Source organism: Bombina bombina, chromosome 7, assembly GCF_027579735.1.
Source record: "Bombina bombina isolate aBomBom1 chromosome 7, aBomBom1.pri, whole genome shotgun sequence".
In the NCBI taxonomy this organism is placed as follows: Eukaryota; Metazoa; Chordata; class Amphibia; order Anura; family Bombinatoridae; genus Bombina; species Bombina bombina.
Genome location: NC_069505.1, coordinates 5059372 through 5081439, shown reverse-complemented (window position 1 = coordinate 5081439; position 22068 = coordinate 5059372). Strand labels below are relative to the sequence as shown.

At 41.2% G+C, this 22068-nt stretch overlaps 1 protein-coding gene across 1 annotated transcript in view; it reads right to left on the bottom strand.

Moving 5' to 3' along the window:
- CHRM1 (cholinergic receptor muscarinic 1) overlaps nt 1-21009 on the bottom strand; it is a 69417-nt gene extending 48408 nt beyond the window's left edge. The window contains exon 1 of the mRNA XM_053688829.1: nt 20764-21009. Within this exon, the coding sequence (XP_053544804.1) occupies nt 20764-21009 (246 nt within the window). The remainder of the gene's footprint in view (nt 1-20763) is intronic.
- Nucleotides 21010-22068: the final 1059 nt, after the last annotated feature.

The following is a 22068-nucleotide window of genomic DNA, read 5'->3' as shown; positions in this document are numbered from 1 at the left end:
GTAGCAATAGATATACAGCTGTAGGTATATACATATATATGTAGCAATATATATACAGTTGTAGGTATATACATATATATGTAGCAATAGATATACAGTTGTAGGCATATACATATATCTGTAGCAATAGATATACAGCTGTAGGTATATACATATATCTGTAGCAATAGATATACAGCTGTAGGTATATACATATATCTGTAGCAATAGATATACAGTTGTAGGCATATACATATCTGTAGCAATAGATATACAGCTGTAGGTATATACATATATATGTAGCAATAGATATACAGCTGTAGGTATATACATATATATGTAGCAATAGATATACAGCTGTAGGTATATACATATATCTGTAGCAATAGATAGTATAGGACAGAGGCAGTGAGTGACACCCTACAGTGTCTGGGCTATAATAAAGTGTATAGGACAGAGGCAGTGAGTGACACCCTACTGTGTCTGAGCTCTTATAAAGTGTATAGAATAGAGGCAGTGAGTGACATCCTACTGTGTCTGAGCTCTAATAAAGTGTATAGGATAGAGGCAGTGAGTGACACCCTACTGTGTCTGAGCTCTAATAAAGTGTATAGGATAGAGGCAGTGAGTGACACCCTAGTGTGTCTGAGCCCTAATAAAGTGTATAGGATAGAGGCAGTGACTGACACCCTACTGTGTCTGAGCTCTAATAAAGTGTATAGGATAGAGGCAGTGAGTGACACCCTAGTGTGTCTGAGCCCTAATAAAGTGTATAGGATAGAGGCAGTGAGTGACACCCTACTGTGTCTGAGCTCTAAAAAAGTGTATAGGATAGAGGCAGTGAGTGACACCCTACTGTGTCTGAGCTCTAATAAAGTGTATAGGATATAAGCAGTGAGTGACACCCTACTGTGTGTGAGCTCTAATAAAGTGTATAGAATAGAGGCAGTGAGTGACACCCTACTGTGTCTGAGCTCTAATAAAGTGTATAGTATAGAGGCAGTGAGTGACATCCTACTGTGTCTGAGCTCTAATAAAGTGTATCTGAGTAGAGGCAGTGAGTGACATCCTACTGTGTCTGAGCTCTAATAAAGTGTATCGGAGTAGAGGCAGTGAGTGACACCCTACTGTGTCTGAGCTCTAATAAAGTGTATAGGATAGAGGCAGTGAGTGACACCCTACTGTGTCTGAGCTCTAATAAAGTGTATAGGATAGCGGCAGTGAGTGACAGCTTACTGTGTCTGAGCTCTAATAAAGTGTATAGGATAGAGGCAGTGAGTGACACCCTAGTGTGTCTGAGCCCTAATAAAGTGTATAGGATAGAAGCAGTGAGTGACACCCTACTGTGTCTGAGCTCTAATAAAGTGTATAGGATAGAGGCAGTGAGTGACATCCTACTGTGTCTGAGCTCTAATAAAGTGTTTAGGATAGAGGCAGTGAGTGACACCCTACTGTACCTGAGCTCTAATAAAGTGTATAGGATAGAGGCAGTGAGTGACACCCTACTGTACCTGAGCTCTAATAAAGTGTATAGGATAGAGGCAGTGAGTGACACCCTACTGTGTCTGAGCTCTTATAAAGTGTATAGGATATAAGCAGTGAGTGACACCCTACTGTGTGTGAGCTCTAATAAAGTGTATAGAATAGAGGCAGTGAGTAACACCCTACTGTGTCTGAGCTCTAATAAAGTGTATTGGATAGAGACAGTGAGTGACACCCTACTGTGTCTGAGCTCTATAAAGTGTATAAAATAGAGGCAGTGAGTGACACCCTACTGTGTCTGAGCTCTATAAAGTGTATAGGACAGAGGCAGTGAGTGACACCCTACTGTGTCTGAGCTCTAATTAAGTGTATAGGACAGAGGCAGTGAGTGACACCCTACTGTGTCTGAGCTCTAATAAAGTGTATTGGATAGAGACAGTGAGTGACACCCTACTGTGTCTGAGCTCTTATAAGCTGTATTGGATAGAGACAGTGAGTGACACCCTACTGTGTCTGAGCTCTTATAAAGTGTATAGGATAGAGGCAGTGAGTGACACCCTACTGTGTCTGAGCTCTAATAAAGTGTATATGATAGAGGCAGTGAGTGACACCCTACTGTGTCTGAGCTCTAATAAAGTGTATTGGATAGAGGCAGTGAGTGACATCCTACTGTGTCTGAGCCCTAATAAAGTGTATAGGATAGAGGCAGTGAGTGACACCCCACTGTGTTTGAGCTCTAATAAAGTGTATTGGATAGAGACAGTGAGTGACACCCTACTGTGTCTGAGCTCTTATAAAGTGTATAGGATAGAGGCAGTGAGTGACACCCTACTGTGTCTGAACTCTAATAAAGTGTATAGGATAGAGGCAGTGAGTGACACCCTACTGTGTCTGAGCTCTAATAAAGTGTATAGGATAGAGGCAGTGAATGACACCCTACTGTGTCTGAGCTCTAATAAAGTGTATAGAATAGAGTCAGTGTCTGACACCCTACTGTGTCTGAGCTCTAATAAAGTGTATAGGATAGAGACAGTGAGTGACACCCTACTGTGTCTGAGCTCTAATAAAGTGTATAGGATAGAGGCAGTGAGTGACACCCTAATGTGTCTAAGCTCTAATAAAGTGTATTGGATAGAGGCAGTGAGTGACACCCTACTGTGTCTGAGCTCTAATAAAGTGTATAGGATAGAGGCAGTGAGTGACACCCTACTGTGTCTGAACTCTAATAAAGTGTATAGGATAGAGGCAGTGAGTGACACCCTACTGTGTCTGAGCTCTAATAAAGTGTATAGGATAGAGGCAGTGAGTGACACCCTACTGTGTCTGAGCTCTTATAAAGTGTATAGGATAGAGGCAGTGAGTGACACCCTACTGTGTCTGAACTCTAATAAAGTGTATAGGAAAGAGGCAGTGAGTGACACCCTACTGTGTCTGAGCTCTAATAAAGTGTATAGTATAGAGGCAGTGAGTGACACCCTACTGTGTCTGAGCTCTAATAAAGTGTATAGGATAGAGGCAGTGAGTGACACCCTACTGTGTCTGAGCTCTAATAAAGTGTATAGGATAGAGGCAGTGAGTGACACCCTAATGTGTCTAAGCTCTAATAAAGTGTATAGGATAGAGGCAGTGAGTGACACCCTACTGTGTCTGAGCTCTAGTAAAGTGTATAGGATATAAGCAGTTAGTGACACCCTACTGTGTGTGAGCTCTAATAAAGTGTATAGGATAGAGGCAGTGAGTGACACCCTACTGTGTCTGAGCTCTTATAAAGTGTATAGGATAGAGGCAGTGAGTGACACCCTACTGTGTCTGAACTCTAATAAAGTGTATAGGATAGAGGCAGTGAGTGACACCCTACTGTGTCTGAGCTCTAATAAAGTGTATAGGATAGAGGCAGTGAGTGACACCCTACTGTGTCTGAGCTCTAATAAAGTGTATAGGATAGAGGCAGTGAGTGACACCCTACTGTGTCTGAGCTCTAATAAAGTGTATAGGATAGAGGCAGTGAGTGACACCCTAATGTGTCTAAGCTCTAATAAAGTGTATAGGATAGAGGCAGTGAGTGACACCCTACTGTGTCTGAGCTCTAATAAAGTGTATAGGATAGAGGCAGTGAGTGACACCCTACTGTGTCTGAGCTCTAATAAAGTGTATAGTATATAAGCAGTTAGTGACACCCTACTGTGTCTGAGCTCTAATAAAGTGTATAGGATAGAGGCAGTGTCTGACACCCTACTGTGTCTGAGCTCTAATAAAGTGTATTGGATAGAGACAGTGAGTGACACCCAACTGCGTCTGAGCTCTATAAAGTGTATAGGACAGAGGCAGTGAGTGACACCCTACTGTGTCTGAGCTCTAATAAAGTGTATAGGATAGAGGCAGTGAGTGACACCCTACTGTGTCTGAGCTCTAATAAAGTGTATTGGATAGAGACAGTGAGTGACACCCTACTGTATCTGAGCTCTTATAAAGTGTATAGTATAGAGGCAGTGAGTGACACCCTACTGTGTCTGAGCTCTTATAAAGTGTATAGGATAGAGGCAGTGAGTGACACCCTACTGTGTCTGAGCTCTAATAAAGTGTATTGGATAGAGACAGTGAGTGACACCCTACTGTGTCTGAGCTTTTATAAAGTGTATAGTATAGAGGCAGTGAGTGACACCCTACTGTATCTGAGCTCTAATAAAGTGTATAGGACAGAGGCAGTGAGTGACACCCTACTGTGTCTGAGCTCTTATAAACTGTATTGGATAGAGACAGTGAGTGACACCCTACTGTGTCTGAGCTCTTATAAAGTGTATAGGATAGAGGCAGTGAGTGACACCCTACTGTGTCTGAGCTCTAATAAAGTGTATAGGATAGAGGCAGTAGGTGACACCCTACTGTGTCTGAGCCCTAATAAAGTATATTGGATAGAGGCAGTGAGTGACATCCTACTGTGTCTGAGCCCTAATAAAGTGTATAGGATAGAGGCAGTGAGTGACACCCTACTGTGTCTGAGCTCTAATAAAGTGTATTGGATAGAGACAGTGAGTGACACCCTACTGTGTCTGAGCTCTTATAAAGTGTATAGGATAGAGGCAGTGAGTGACACCCTACTGTGTCTGAGCTCTAATAAAGTGTATAGTATAGAGGCAGTGAGTGACACCCTACTGTGTCTGAGCTCTTATAAAGTGTATAGGATAGAGGCAGTGAGTGACACCCTACTGTGTCTGAGCTCTAATAAAGTGTATTGGATAGAGACAGTGAGTGACACCCTATTGTGTCTGAGCTTTTATAAAGTGTATAGTATAGATGCAGTGAGTGACACCCTACTGTGTCTGAGCTCTAATAAAGTGTATTGGATAGACAGTGTCTGACACCCTACTGTGTCTGAGCTCTAATAAACTGTATTGGATAGAGACAGTGAGTGACACCCTACTGTGTCTGAGCTCTTATAAAGTGTATAGGATAGAGGCAGTGAGTGACACCCTACTGTGTCTGAGCTCTAATAAAGTGTATAGGATAGAGGCAGTAGGTGACACCCTACTGTGTCTGAGCCCTAATAAAGTATATTGGATAGAGGCAGTGAGTGACATCCTACTGTGTCTGAGCCCTAATAAAGTGTATAGGATAGAGGCAGTGAGTGACACCCTACTGTGTCTGAGCTCTTATAAAGTGTATAGGATAGAGGCAGTGAGTGACACCCTACTGTGTCTGAGCTCTAATAAAGTGTATTGGATAGAGACAGTGAGTGACACCCTATTGTGTCTGAGCTTTTATAAAGTGTATAGTATAGATGCAGTGAGTGACACCCTACTGTGTCTGAGCTCTAATAAAGTGTATAGGATAGAGGCAGTGAGTGACACCCTACTGTGTCTGAACTCTAATAAAGTGTATAGGATAGAGGCAGTGAGTGACACCCTACTGTGTCTGAGCTCTAATAAAGTGTATAGGATAGAGGCAGTGAGTGACACCCTACTGTGTCTGAGCTCTTATAAAGTGTATAGGATAGAGGCAGTGAGTGACACCCTACTGTGTCTGAACTCTAATAAAGTGTATAGGAAAGAGGCAGTGAGTGACACCCTACTGTGTCTGAGCTCTAATAAAGTGTATAGTATAGAGGCAGTGAGTGACACCCTACTGTGTCTGAGCTCTAATAAAGTGTATAGGATAGAGGCAGTGAGTGACACCCTACTGTGTCTGAGCTCTAATAAAGTGTATAGTATAGAGGCAGTGAGTGACACCCTACTGTGTGTGAGCTCTAATAAAGTGTATAGGATAGAGGCAGTGAGTGACACCCTACTGTGTCTGAGCTCTTATAAAGTGTATAGGATAGAGGCAGTGAGTGACACCCTACTGTGTCTGAACTCTAATAAAGTGTATAGGATAGAGGCAGTGAGTGACACCCTACTGTGTCTGAGCTCTAATAAAGTGTATAGGATAGAGGCAGTGAGTGACACCCTACTGTGTCTGAGCTCTAATAAAGTGTATAGGATAGAGGCAGTGAGTGACACCCTACTGTGTCTGAGCTCTAATAAAGTGTATAGGATAGAGGCAGTGAGTGACACCCTAATGTGTCTAAGCTCTAATAAAGTGTATAGGATAGAGGCAGTGAGTGACACCCTACTGTGTCTGAGCTCTAATAAAGTGTATAGGATAGAGGCAGTGAGTGACACCCTACTGTGTCTGAGCTCTAATAAAGTGTATAGTATATAAGCAGTTAGTGACACCCTACTGTGTCTGAGCTCTAATAAAGTGTATAGGATAGAGGCAGTGTCTGACACCCTACTGTGTCTGAGCTCTAATAAAGTGTATTGGATAGAGACAGTGAGTGACACCCAACTGCGTCTGAGCTCTATAAAGTGTATAGGACAGAGGCAGTGAGTGACACCCTACTGTGTCTGAGCTCTAATAAAGTGTATAGGATAGAGGCAGTGAGTGACACCCTACTGTGTCTGAGCTCTAATAAAGTGTATTGGATAGAGACAGTGAGTGACACCCTACTGTATCTGAGCTCTTATAAAGTGTATAGTATAGAGGCAGTGAGTGACACCCTACTGTGTCTGAGCTCTTATAAAGTGTATAGGATAGAGGCAGTGAGTGACACCCTACTGTGTCTGAGCTCTAATAAAGTGTATTGGATAGAGACAGTGAGTGACACCCTACTGTGTCTGAGCTTTTATAAAGTGTATAGTATAGAGGCAGTGAGTGACACCCTACTGTATCTGAGCTCTAATAAAGTGTATAGGACAGAGGCAGTGAGTGACACCCTACTGTGTCTGAGCTCTTATAAACTGTATTGGATAGAGACAGTGAGTGACACCCTACTGTGTCTGAGCTCTTATAAAGTGTATAGGATAGAGGCAGTGAGTGACACCCTACTGTGTCTGAGCTCTAATAAAGTGTATAGGATAGAGGCAGTAGGTGACACCCTACTGTGTCTGAGCCCTAATAAAGTATATTGGATAGAGGCAGTGAGTGACATCCTACTGTGTCTGAGCCCTAATAAAGTGTATAGGATAGAGGCAGTGAGTGACACCCTACTGTGTCTGAGCTCTAATAAAGTGTATTGGATAGAGACAGTGAGTGACACCCTACTGTGTCTGAGCTCTTATAAAGTGTATAGGATAGAGGCAGTGAGTGACACCCTACTGTGTCTGAGCTCTAATAAAGTGTATAGTATAGAGGCAGTGAGTGACACCCTACTGTGTCTGAGCTCTTATAAAGTGTATAGGATAGAGGCAGTGAGTGACACCCTACTGTGTCTGAGCTCTAATAAAGTGTATTGGATAGAGACAGTGAGTGACACCCTATTGTGTCTGAGCTTTTATAAAGTGTATAGTATAGATGCAGTGAGTGACACCCTACTGTGTCTGAGCTCTAATAAAGTGTATTGGATAGACAGTGTCTGACACCCTACTGTGTCTGAGCTCTAATAAACTGTATTGGATAGAGACAGTGAGTGACACCCTACTGTGTCTGAGCTCTTATAAAGTGTATAGGATAGAGGCAGTGAGTGACACCCTACTGTGTCTGAGCTCTAATAAAGTGTATAGGATAGAGGCAGTAGGTGACACCCTACTGTGTCTGAGCCCTAATAAAGTATATTGGATAGAGGCAGTGAGTGACATCCTACTGTGTCTGAGCCCTAATAAAGTGTATAGGATAGAGGCAGTGAGTGACACCCTACTGTGTCTGAGCTCTTATAAAGTGTATAGGATAGAGGCAGTGAGTGACACCCTACTGTGTCTGAGCTCTAATAAAGTGTATTGGATAGAGACAGTGAGTGACACCCTATTGTGTCTGAGCTTTTATAAAGTGTATAGTATAGATGCAGTGAGTGACACCCTACTGTGTCTGAGCTCTAATAAAGTGTATTGGATAGACAGTGTCTGACACCCTACTGTGTCTGAGCTCTAATAAACTGTATTGGATAGAGACAGTGAGTGACACCCTACTGTGTCTGAGCTCTTATAAAGTGTATAGGATAGAGGCAGTGAGTGACACCCTACTGTGTCTGAGCTCTAATAAAGTGTATAGGATAGAGGCAGTAGGTGACACCCTACTGTGTCTGAGCCCTAATAAAGTATATTGGATAGAGGCAGTGAGTGACATCCTACTGTGTCTGAGCCCTAATAAAGTGTATAGGATAGAGGCAGTGAGTGACACCCTACTGTGTCTGAGCTCTTATAAAGTGTATAGGATAGAGGCAGTGACTGACACCCTACTGTGTCTGAGCTCTAATAAAGTATATTGGATAGAGGCAGTGAGTGACATCCTACTGTGTTTGAGCCCTAATAAAGTGTATAGGATAGAGGCAGTGAGTGACACCCTACTGTGTCTGAGCTCTAATAAAGTGTATTGGATAGAGACAGTGAGTGACACCCTACTGTGTCTGAGCTCTTATAAAGTGTATAGGATAGAGGCAGTGAGTGACACCCTACTGTGTCTGAGCTCTAATAAAGTGTATAGTATAGAGGCAGTGAGTGACACCCTACTGTGTCTGAGCTCTTATAAAGTGTATAGGATAGAGGCAGTGAGTGACACCCTACTGTGTCTGAGCTCTAATAAAGTGTATTGGATAGAGACAGTGAGTGACACCCTACTGTGTCTGAGCTTTTATAAAGTGTATAGTATAGAGGCAGTGAGTGACACCCTACTGTGTCTGAGCTCTAATAAAGTGTATTGGATAGACAGTGAGTGACACCCTACTGTGCCTGAGCTCTTATAAACTGTATTGGATAGAGACAGTGAGTGACACCCTACTGTGTCTGAGCTCTTATAAAGTGTATAGGATAGAGGCAGTGAGTGACACCCTACTGTGTCTGAGCTCTAAAAAAGTGTATAGGATAGAGGCAGTAGGTGACACCCTACTGTGTCTGAGCTCTAATAAAGTATATTGGATAGAGGCAGTGAGTGACATCCTACTGTGTCTGAGCCCTAATAAAGTGTATAGGATAGAGGCAGTGAGTGACACCCTACTGTGTCTGAGCTCTAATAAAGTGTATTGGATAGAGACAGTGAGTGACACCCTACTGTGTCTGAGCTCTTATAAAGTGTATAGGATAGAGGCAGTGAGTGACACCCTACTGTGTCTGAGCTCTAATAAAGTGTATAGGATAGAGGCAGTGAGTGACACCCTACTGTGTCTAAGTTCTAATAAAGTGTATAGGATAGAGGCACTAAATGACACCCTACTGTGTCTGAGCTCTAATAAAGTGTATAGGATACAGGCACTAAATGACACCCTACTGTGTCTGAGCTCTAATAAAGTGTATAGGATAAAGGCAGTGAGTGACATCCTACTGTGTCTGAGCTCTAATAAAGTGTATCTGAGTAGAGGCAGTGAGTGAGACCCTACTGTGTCTGAGCTCTAATAAAGTGTATAGGATAGAGGCAGTGAGTGACACCCTACTGTGTCTGAGCTCTAATAAAGTGTATAGGATAGAGGCAGTGAGTGACACCCTACTGTGTCTGAGCTCTAATAAAGTGTATAGGATAGAGGCAGTGAGTGACACCCTACTGTGTCTGAGCTCTAATAAAGTGTATAGGATAAAGGCAGTGAGTGACACCCTACTGTGTCTGAGCTCTAATAAAGTGTATAGGATAGAGGCAGTGAGTGACACCCTACTGTGTCTGAGCTCTAATAAAGTGTATAGGATAGAGGCAGTGAGTGACACCCTACTGTGTCTGAGCTCTAATAAAGTGTATAGGATAGAGGCAGTGAGTGACACCCTACCGTGTCTAAGCTCTAATAAAGTGTATAGTATAGAGGCAGTGAGTGACACCCTACTGTGTCTGAGCTCTAATAAAGTGAAAAGTATAGAGGCAGTGAGTAACACCCTACTGTGTCTGAGCTCTAATAAAGTATATAGGATAGAGGCAGTGAGTGACACCCTACTGTGTCTGAGCTCTAATAAAGTGTATAGGATAGAGGCAGTGAGTGACACCCTACTGTGTCTGAGCTCTAATAAAGTGTATAGGATAGAGGCAGTGAGTGACACCCTACTGTGTCTGAGCTCTAATAAAGTGTATAGGATAGAGGCAGTGAGTGACACCCTACTGTGTCTGAGCTCTAATAAAGTGTATTGGATAGAGACAGTGAGTGACACCCTACTGTGTCTGAGCTCTTATAAAGTGTATAGTATAGAGGCAGTGAGTGACACCCTACTGCGTCTGAGCTCTATAAAGTGTATAGTATAGAGGCAGTGAGTGACACCCTACTGCGTCTGAGCTCTATAAAGTGTATAGGACAGAGGCAGTGAGTGACACACTACTGGGTCTGAGCTCTAATAAAGTGAGAAGGCAAGGATACCCCAGCCAAATGCTTAAATACTCCTCCCACTTCCCTCATCCCCCAGTCATACTGCCGAGGAACAAGCAACAGTAGAAGAAATATCATGGTGAAAAGGTGCCAGAAGAATAAAAAATAAGAGACGCCCCCAGAAAAATACGGGTGGGGAGCTGTGGACTCTTTCCATCTGAAGAAAATGATCAGGTAAGCATAATTTAAGTTTTTCTTCATAAATGGAAAGAGTCCACAGCTGCATTCATTACTTTTGGGAAAAACAATACCCAAGCTACAGAGGACACTGAATGCAAAAACTGGAGGGTACAATAGGTGGCTCATTCTGAGGGCACCAGGCCTGAAAAAAACCACAACGCAACCGAACCCCACTTCGTCGGAGCCAGGCAAAATAACTAGAAGGAAAAGGCCCCAAGGACACTACCGACTGATAGTCCGAAAGTCTAACTAAAGAACGCACAGCAGACTCAATGAGCCAACACTCCTCCGGGAGAACCGTCGCCCAGCAGTCGGTCCCCACACAACTCTTACTAGTACAGTACCAAAATCCCCAAAAGGGAGAGGACAAGGGTGAGCCAAAGGGATACCCAAAAGTTACAGCAAGATCCATAAAGGAAAAACCCCCTTCAAAAGAAGGCCAAGTGCACAGAGACCCGAATGGATACTGAGAACAAGGGGAGACGCCCAACCCACAAGGAGTAACCAGGCATCATCAAGGAGAAGAAACATCTCTCAACATCATACAACAGCACCGAAAAAGACAGCTGAAGACAAAGTCCTCAAAACGTCAGAACTCAGAGACTGAGCAAACAGAAAAATTACAAATAGCAAACTCAGAGTCCAGTAACACGCTGCTATCTGTAGGAAGACACAGCGAAAACACTATCTGTAAGGAAAAAGCGGCCGAACAGAATAGCAGATAGCCCAACCTCCAAGACAGAGGACACCGTCTAGGCAATTCAGGCTGCTAGGCCTACTCACATATCTCAAAGGGGGAGAGGCACAAAACCTCTAAAAAAAATTAATAAAAAAAAAAAATTGGTCCACTGGCACCCCCAACACCTGAGGATGAACAACAGATCTCAGATCCTACACCTTGCCGGACCAGCCCAAGCAACGGCAGATCTGAAAGCAAGGGGACAGAAATGAACCCCAAGACCGGCCCCCAAAATGGCAGAAGAATGGACGCAGCCACTTCAACCTAGGGACAATCAAGCAGGTGTTAGACCCAAGGAGATCTAGCAAAGCCACCCAACTAAGTCTCAATGCTGAGCCAGCAGCTCCTCAGTTGGAAAGGAACAACTCAAAGAGCAGACCAATCCCTGAATCAGATAAAACATCTGTTCTAACCTCCCGAACACAGGAGAGGTCCCTAAAAAAAGGAACCACACCTCCGTAAGGAGGACAACGAGCCCCCTGAAGAGGAGAGCTTCGATAAACACCTACCCATAAGACAGGAAGTCGTAGGAAGAACTGAGAGAAAACAAGGCCACGTCACCGACGAACAAGGAAAGAACCCCTTAAAACACCATTGTGCTAGCACACATACCAGGCGCAAGAGTGACAGCTGAGCAACCGCAAACCTTTCGCTTGCTAGGCAGGAAAGTCCACCATCAGGTCACATTAGTTGGCTGTCCCAAGGGAACTGTATCGTCCAGCACAAGACAAGCCCCAAGGACCTTTTGAAAATGCTGAGGCCTAATCGGCGAAACATGTTAAGGAAGGGTATTCTTTAATACCCAGTCTAATTTTAACTAAGCATTGAGACTTGATACACAAAGAGATAAATACTTACAATAGGCATTTAATAAGTATTGGTATAAATTGGAATATAAACTGTGGACAATTAGTTAAAATCTCCAAAGTAATCCAATACCTGCTACTAACTAAGTATAACGCAAGGTTCTGTATATACTATTGAACTTGACTACCGCTGTTGGGTGTGTATATTTACTTTATAACAGCTATAATACTAGCAGTTAAAGATGGTAGAGTTTTACTAACTTTTAGCGCAATTCAGATATACCGTACTATCTTTAAGTGTAATCTAGATGAGAGCCAACGATAGTGTCCTGCAATTACAACGCTAAATTGTGCTAAAGGAAGATGCTACGCTCCTCACATACTTTCTAATTCAAGGTATGCCGCACTCCTAAATCCAAAGATATAGGATATATATATCTATATATATATATATATATCTATATCTATATATATATATATATATATATATATACTTTATACTTTATAACAGTCACGACACTAGTACTATAAGGAGGGACAGCTTTATTACTCTGAAGTAAAACCTAGGAGAGAGCCAGGAGTATTGCAACAATACTGTCTTACAAACCACAACGTAAAATTGTATTTACCTATAAGTTGCAACTTAATTAGCTGCTACTACTTTATAACTCGTTTTAGAGACTGATACACAGACTGTTGCAATATTAAGGTCACAGTGTGCTATATACAGCTATTTAAAGCCAAATACAGATTATATATAGTGGCATATAATACTTAACGTTTTTCACTGTGGCTTACACAGGCAAGACTTTATTTAACCACAATAAATAGCTCTACAAAGCTAAAAAAAAAGACCATATACAGCAGTATATAATACTCAACACTTTCACTGTGGCCTGTACTGGCTGGATTTCATATAACCACACTCCAATGCCACTATACTATTTACAAGGTGTATAAATATTGACACAACAGGGCACACCTACTTATAAGGTATTTTGAGTGCTCAATAAAAACGGACACACAGAAATATTCAGGGACAAGGGCACACTCACCAGCATACTATCAGGACCACTCTAGAACCAATTTAGGTAGTATTGTGTTCCTAATCTCCAATATAGTTAATTTGCAACACAACAATTAACTATCAGATAAATTCCACGCTTAATCACCCAACCTTAAGAAATTATCTAGGTATATTCCTTAGTACCCATATAATCCTTTAATGCTGTAATCACTAGCAGAACTATAAAAAGGTTAACATCCAGGAAAACTACAGGAGTAACTCATTTTATAATTCCTTACTGAGGGATTAGAGGAATTAATCTTACTGCCCTCCATTTACCCCAATACATCAGACGTAGTGGCATTTCTCAACTACGTGTACAGTACTTAGTGCCCCAATAGTACTTTACTTAATGCAATTTCAAGTTTTGTTGTAGTTTTAAATTACACACACATTTAGTGGTTTTACTTTTATTCAATTGTGTAAAAAATAAAGGTTATGTTTTAATTTACCATTCCACTTGTTTTGCATTCTCGTTTAATATAATGTCCTTCACTTGAGGGGTGTTAGAAGTGCTATATAAGTGCATTCTCTCAAGTCCAAATACCTTGGGTTTTTTACTTAAAGTTTGCAAACTGTTTTTTTGCACAATCACTCTAGATCACAAGGTATATCTGTAATTAAACCAGACTGAGCAACCCCATTTGACTTGTGTAGGGCTATTGCTATCTCTCCTCTTTCATAAAAAAGCCCCAAGGAGCCCCGGCTCCCAGTAAATCTGGCCAAGTTGTAAAACAAAACAGCCAGATCAAGGGCTAAGCCCAAGTACCCCAGAAACTGGAACCCCCCGGCCAGTCCTAGGATCATAAGGTCCGGTAACATCTCACAGCGGGATCCACAAAGAGAAAACGTCAAGTAAAACCCTCGACAACCGGGAAGATCAGGATATGAAGCCCGGGCCCCACAAATGTTTAGAATAAACAATCTTCCAGGAACATAAATCCCTCGTCTGATATAAAAAAACAGACCTCCCCGGGAAAAATCCAGAATAACCCGGAAAACAAGAGCAAGAAGCCCTTGCAAGTCCTGACCCAAAGGGAAGAGACCACCCCTTGCAGGAGCCCAACACTCAAAAGAGCCAATGCCTCCCAAGGCCATTAAAGGACACCAGAACTAACAGGCGTCCAAGCAACATTAACATGATTGTGCTTGAAAAGCACGGCTAATCCCCCTTAAGGGACAGAAGGCGCTGCTCATTTCATCAACCTCGAAAGGAGAAAAGGCTGAATAGACCTTGCCGGGGATCGAACTAGCAACCCTCGGCTTGCTATAGTACAGAGTGGCCAAAGAGTCTTAGTATGCTGAGCTAGGTTTCCAGCTAGCCACGAGCTCCTGACACAAGGGGAACAGTGAGGACAAGTCACCTGAACAGAGCAGCAGCAAGCCTCCACACCTCAGATTCGAAGTCAGAGGACAGTAAAACATGGGTTTGGATGACACCTGGATGGCAATACCTGAACCATACGAGTGGAAAACCACTGGGACCTCTTCTATCCCAAGGAGATGCAGAGCATTCCCAACACGGGGAAAGGACCCCTAACCGGAGCCCAAAAAGACCTCACAGTCTAATGTCCCGAAAAAGGAACAACCAACTCCCAAAGGGAATCCAAGTCCCCAAGATGACCCAATCCACAAGGAGAAACGGACCAAGTCCAAAAAGGTCTCAATGAAGAAGAGAACCACTAAAGGAACAAGTCCAAAAAGGACAATTCCCAGGGCCTCTAAAGGCAACACCGCCCGACCATCGGAAAAGAGGCGCTAAACCCTCTAACCTTCTCACCACGTGGGAAGGAATACTCTAGGTTCCAAGGGTATCGGAAGCAACAGAGAGTGACGCAGCAAATTCACTGACCCAGTCACCAGAGAAACGGCTATTTAAGGACTGAAATAATCCCGAGAGCTGCATGAACCCGCAAGTCCTCTTTAGAATGCTTAGCTGAAACTTGTAAAACAAATAACAAGAAACATAAATAATATTGAGAGCACTCGGCACCCCAACCTGACCATCAAGGTATAAAAGGTGCCACGTTTCTGAATAAGCCGCGAGAGAGAAGATCTGAACCCAAGCAGGACAAGCCTGCAACCAGGGTCCTAACTGCCAAGCTGGTTAAATCCGTCCTCAGAGAGGGAGGAAGAAAAAACAGACAAAGATGGGACTAACGTGTCCCGAACAACTTCCGCAGAAGCAAACAGCGAGTATTGATCCCAGAGAAAGTTCCCGCAGGAAACATAGTACGAAAGAAAAATAAAATTCATCCTAACCGGATAAAATAAAATAAGAGGCAACCCGAGGGTTAACGCCCAAGAAGAACAGAAAGATCCGCAGGACCAGCCTAACGGAAGCCCTGTTCCTCCAACAAAACTGGGAAGGATCTCGATAACAAGATTTAAAGGAGATTATGTAATCCGCCCATGTCTAACGAAGTGAGCCATTCGAAAGAGGAGACTAATTAGTTCAATAGCTGAGAAGGATAGGATCCCCAAACAGCTCAAAAAATGTGTCTGAGTAGAACATGAAGGCGAGTCAGCCTGTAACAAAAGGCACAACACTCAGGAACAGTTACACCCGCAGGGAACTGCACATGACTTCCTGTGGCCGAGAGACCTGGGGCAATCAGGCACGTGCGCAATCGCAAGCAAGTGCCAAAAGTATGTAAAAGCGAAAATGTACCACAACCTCTGGGGGGAACAATCCACCCTCTGAGAAGAAAAAACAACAACCAGGGTTACCCGCATGTGTAGTAGTAGCAGTAGGGAACGGAAGGGAACTTGCCTCCCGGAGGACAGGGCCCCCCGAGGCGGATGGCTGAGCCAGAGGAAAAGGGCGCTCTAAGACGGCCTAAAGAACATAACTGACTGACCTGAGTCAATGGGGCCAATTCACATTTGTCACAGGACAAAGAATCTAAATCAGAAATTTGAACAATCTCAACACCAGCTTCCTTCATAACTGGATAGAGGATACCAAAAATGGACTATATATAAAACAATTTAAACGGCACCTGACACCCACAATGGCTGGGACACTTACCACCTCCTATGAACCAGACACCAGCGAACTAGAATTCTCCGTCGCCACACAGTCAGGAATGTGGAAATGGGAGACCAGAACGTAAACACGCCCGGTCACAAGGTGAACCGTACAGTCCAAAAAAGCGAGCCCAAACGTAAGGTCGCGTCACTTCGAAAGGCCGTAATGTTCCAAAAAGCCACGAGCTCAGATAACACTACACATAAGCAGATTGAATCACATAACAAACATGATTAAAGACCCCCCTGTTCAATAATCCCCCTCAGGAGATATTAACCCTTGATTCCAAGATACTAAAGGAGTCCCATTGAGACCTTGTATTTTTCATGTGAGTTCGCAGGAACAAATCAGTTACAGTACAATCATGAAGAAGTAAAATTAAACGATCTTACCGGAATCTACGCCATGGAACAGGAACACGGCCCTACAAGTGTGACTGATAGTAGCTTCGCCTCCGCCATGGACTTGAGAGAAAAAAAGCAGTCAGCGAAGCGAAGTTCGACAACGCCGATTAATTGTGGAGCTGTTAAAATGAGTCGGGATGGTTTTGCAGAAAGACTCTCCCTGCATCTCCGGACTCTGCACTCACTGAGAGGCTGAAGGGACTACTTAAAACTCCAGTCCCATACCGAAGGGTACTACCCTCCATAAGAGACTATCGAAAACTTCTGACACTTCTCTGCCAACCACCTGGGACGAAAGGCAAAGAATGACTGGGTAATGAGGGAAGTGGGAGGAGTATTTAAGTTGACCAAAAAGATAGTGGATAATAGATTATCCACTGAAAGAATACACTTAGCACTCTCTGCCCAGACTTTGAAGTGGTTATTTCCAAATATGGTTAAAACATAACTTTTAATGTATTACAAATAAAAAACAAAACTAACAAAATAAGTTAAAATTCACACTCTGTTATGCTCAAAGTGCAAATAGACCAATATAGTGACTATATTAATTGTGTAATATGGCCTTAATTACAGGTAAACGTCACATAATTTGGTCTAAAGTTATCTGATGTTGAGTATGTAACGGTGGGTATAAAGTTATCTGATGTTGAGTACGTAACGGTGGGTATAAAGTTATCTGATGTTGAGTACGTAACGGTGGGTATAAAGTTATCTGATGTTGAGTACGTAACGGTGGGTATAAAGTTATCTGATGTTGAGTAAGTAACGGTGGGTATAAAGTTATCTGATGTTGAGTACGTAACGGTGGGTATAAAGTTATCTGATGTTGAGTACGTAACGGTGGGTATAAAGTTATCTGATGTTGAGTACGTAACGGTGGGTATAAAGTTATCTGATGTTGAGTACGTAACGGTGGGTATAAAGTTATCTGATGTTGAGTATGTAACGGTGGGTATAAAGTTATCTGATGTTGAGTACGTAACGGTGGGTATAAAGTTATCTGATGTTGAGTACGTAACGGTGGGTATAAAGTTATCTGATGTTGAGTACGTAACGGTGGGTATAAAGTTATCTGATTTGAGTACGTAACGGTGGGTATAAAGTTATCTGATGTTGAGTACTTAACGGTGGGTATAAAGTTATCTGATGTTGAGTACGTAACGGTGGGTATAAAGTTATCTGATGTTGAGTACGTAACGGTGGGTATAAAGTTATCTGATGTTGAGTACGTAACGGTGGGTATAAAGTTATCTGATGTTGAGTACGTAACGGTGGGTATAAAGTTATCTGATGTTGAGTACGTAACGGTGGGTATAAAGTTATCTGATGTTGAGTACGTAACGGTGGGTATAAAGTTATCTGATGTTGAGTATGTAACGGTGGGTATAAAGTTATCTGATGTTGAGTATGTAACGGTGGGTATAAAGTTATCTGATGTTGAGTATGTAACGGTGGGTATAAAGTTATCTGATGTTGAGTATGTAACGGTGGGTATAAAGTTATTCTGCTAGTATCAAGACTGTGTAAGGCACAGAGCAAATAATAGTACTGTGTGCACTATAGTACTATAATAAGTTATCTTGGTTAAATATAATGGTATTTATCACTCTCACCCTCCCACCGTGTTAAGGAGAGGTGTCCTTGTTAACAAGAATGCTGCAACGCTAATCAGTTAAATAGAGGGTACATATAACATAAGTTAAGTAGTATAGATATCTCTGTATCCAGTGAGTTATAGTTAACAAATCTTTGCTGTATGTTAGTGAGTTGGCTGTGATCATACACACAAATTATATAGTCAACGTGGTAGTATAGCTTAACAATAATATTTAATAATAATCAGTGTACTATTTTAATCAAGTACATTGTTTGCTATACATGCGTTGTATATAAATTATATATTTATTGGTGGTAGTTTGAAGTATATTTATATTGCACCAATGTCATCCTTCACTGGAAAGCACAATATATAACTCAATCATTGTATTGCGAATCTACCTTGATGTATATATCTCTCTGTTAGTTTACAGTAGAGTGATATAGGTATTATCCACTTGTTACATACAGATCTAAAATAACTTATAACATTGCATGAGTGGAGTGTATAATGACTGTTTTCGTTTCACCTGTGTGGCAAACGGTACTTATAAATTCTAGAGAACAAGGTTAAACTCTTTTGATACTGGAGATAGACGAGCAAGATTATTCGTAGGTTTAACTGTACTTTGTGCAGTCAGAAGCATTCATAATCCATGCAGTTAGTCTATATTCGTATTTGTTGTCAGGAGAAATGTATCTGTGACCGCTGCCGTTGGGCTGTTACGTGGTTGATACAAATAATTGCTATCTCTGCCTGTGTTTGCTTGTTCGTTACCCACTATTAAATCTTTAGCCCTTATTAACCGTTTGTCATAGCTGACACCATAGATTTAATACTAAATGGTTATGCTTATAATTTATAAAGCATTAAGGAAGTTAACTAATCAGTTTCTCAACAGGTAAACAAATCTCTTGCATCACACATACGGGAAGGCTGTTACCATGTCCCGCACCGGGTTGTATTTATATTTTTACTCTATCTAGCGGTAGCGATAGTTTCTATAGAATGTGACACATTCACACCTATCTGTATAAGAGAGCTTTGTTAAATCACTATCTTGGGTATCATAGTACTCAAATACCGCTCCATTCATTAACACACAAACATTAAGTTCCCCTCATTCGGTAGCCACTATTGGTGATTCAGCGTTCTGACTCAGATATTAGCACCATAATGGTTAAGTTAATACCCCATATTATTGTAAAAATTATGATTGTTACAAACAAATTAGGTAATTACGCTAGTAGCTCAACAGAGTCATAAAAGAGTAAAGTTAAAAAGGCGTCTTGCCTGCTGACGCGTTTCGCCAATTTGGGCTTTTTCAAAGGCAGCGAGCCGCCGACACTGACCCTATTTAAAGCTCTGTATACCGGAAGTTCCGCCTTACGGTACATTCAATTGGATTCTGACTTGTCAATCACTAAAGACTTTTTGTTAAGGTGGTATATACTGTTCACTGCTCAACTGTTTACTTAGTGATCTAGTGTTATCGATCATAGTATTGAAATTATGTGAGATTGGACTATATGTTGGCTAATATTATTATAAGATAAACTAAAGAGTTTGCTCGAGTTTGGTATCCATGCTGCTTTTGTCATTTAACTCAAAAGGACATTGGCAATCCGTGCATAAAATATATGAGTTGCAATAAAGACAGAAAACTCGAGAGTTAAATTAATTCTGATGCTGTAGACAATTATTAAAACTTGTATGTATAAATCTATCCTACGTCAAAAGATGTCTGGATTACTTTTTTATATATTGATCAATTTTGTCTTACAATGTTATTATTTATGAAGCATAGAAATATGCATCGTGTAAAGGTCTACTAATTATTATATTGTTATCGTTATTATTATTGGTCAGTGACCTCATACAGTAGATCCCTGATACAGCTTTATAGGCGAGGGTTCCTCATATTCAATGTTTAGTTCTATGTATTAGAAGTTATTCTTACATCTCCTTGGTCTATATAGTTTAGTTAGATGGTCCCATCATATACTTTATTTTATATAATGCGGTTTATTCATTTATAAAACATCTCATTGATCAATGGTCCTTCCTACCATTTCACCCCTAATCTGTAAATTATGATGTTGATAGATTAAGTACCTTGTGTATACCCCTATACATATCAATTAATCCATACTTGGTCTAATATATCTAATCCTCTCTGATATGAATATTGATTATTAGAACTTTACTGTGTAAGTGATTAAAATTTGTGACGTGATGTGGTTGTAACTGGTGCGGTTTGTTCATGTATTAACTATGACTAAATTTACAAATTATTTAATGTAAATGATCACATCACACACAATTCTGTCAAATTCTGTGTGATGTGCACTTTTCAGATACATTATGTTTCAAAGTGAAAAAACCTACAAGTGTCAAATCAAATGTGAATATTCCCCAAATGGGGCAATAAGTGATCCCGTGCTATTTTTATCTTGATTGGAATATTGTGTTTTTAAACGTGTTCTAACTATTGTTATCAGAGTGGTTCATTGTTCTCAAAGCATCCTTTATCTTGAATTCCCTCTAGTTTTGTGTCCAGTTATTCCTTTATACTAATATTATTATATAATAGTTATCTCTGTCTCATACTAGATCGGTTTAGAGAAAAACATGATAATTATTCTGTTCATTCATTCCATTAGGATATACTGTATTTAACAGGTATATCCATTTGCTTTCTGTTTTGAGAAGAGCCATTTCCAAGTCTCCCCCTCTAATACCAAGGGAGACCTTCTCAACTCCCCAGCATTCCAGTTCTTCTTTCCTGGAGTGATATCGTTTTAAACAGTGTGATGCCACACTTGTGATTGCTTTCCCATTTTCCAAATCCTTGGTGGCATTATTAATATTCCTCAGGTGCTCCATTAGTCTAATTCTGAGTTTACGGGTAGTCATTCCGACATATAACAGCTTACATCAACAGCGTAAGACATATACCACCCCTTCCGTATTACAACTGATGTATCGTTTTATTGGATGTTTTACTCCAAATCTATCTTCAATCTCAGAAGTCTTTACAATATGGTGACAAGTACTGCAATTGCCGCATTTAAATGACCTAGGGTTGAATGCAGATTTTGTCCTTTTCATATTGAGATGGCTGCTACTGATCATATCTTTCAGATTTTTAGTACGTCTATATCCTATGGTTGGTTGATTTCCTAGTCTGGTTTTTAAGACTGGGTCCGTCATAAGGATGTTCCAATGTTTCTTGATGATATTAACCAGCTGTGATGTCTGACTATTATGTGTGAGGATCAGTCTGGGAGTTTTACTATCAATTTTAGATTTCATACAGAGTAATTCTTTTCTATTAGTTTGTGCTGCTCTGTATTTGGCCTTTTTAATACTCCGTTTACTATAACCTTGATTCACTAGTCTTACTTCAAGTTCCCTAGCTCTCTTTTCAAATATCTCTTTGTCAGAGCAGTTTCTCCTTATCCTGAGAAATTCCCCAGTGGGTAAACTCCTGATTGTTCCTGGGGCATTGGGCACTTGTGCTGTATAGAAGACTATTTGTTGTTGTTTTCTTCCTATAGAGATCTGTTTTAATGTCTCCTTGATCATCCTTGTAGGTAGTTATATCTAGGAAATGAATTGCCTTCTGACTAGCTTCATGAGTTAATTTAATATTTAAATCATTACGATTCAGGATACTTAGAAATTCCAATAGCAGATCTTGGGGTCCTTCCCAGATGAAAAAGATATAATCTATATATCTGCGCCATATGGGGACCATGTCTGTGTATTTGGTGTTACTATCCGTAAATACATGTTCTGCCTCCCACCAGCCTAGAAATAAATTAGCGTAGGTGGCTGTTCCCCGTGTCTGCAAATAGAATTTATTATCAAATATAAAAAAGTTGCTCAAAGTGCAAATAGACCAATATACAGGGAGTGCAGAATTATTAGGCAAATGAGTATTTTGACCACATGATCCTCTTTATGCATGTT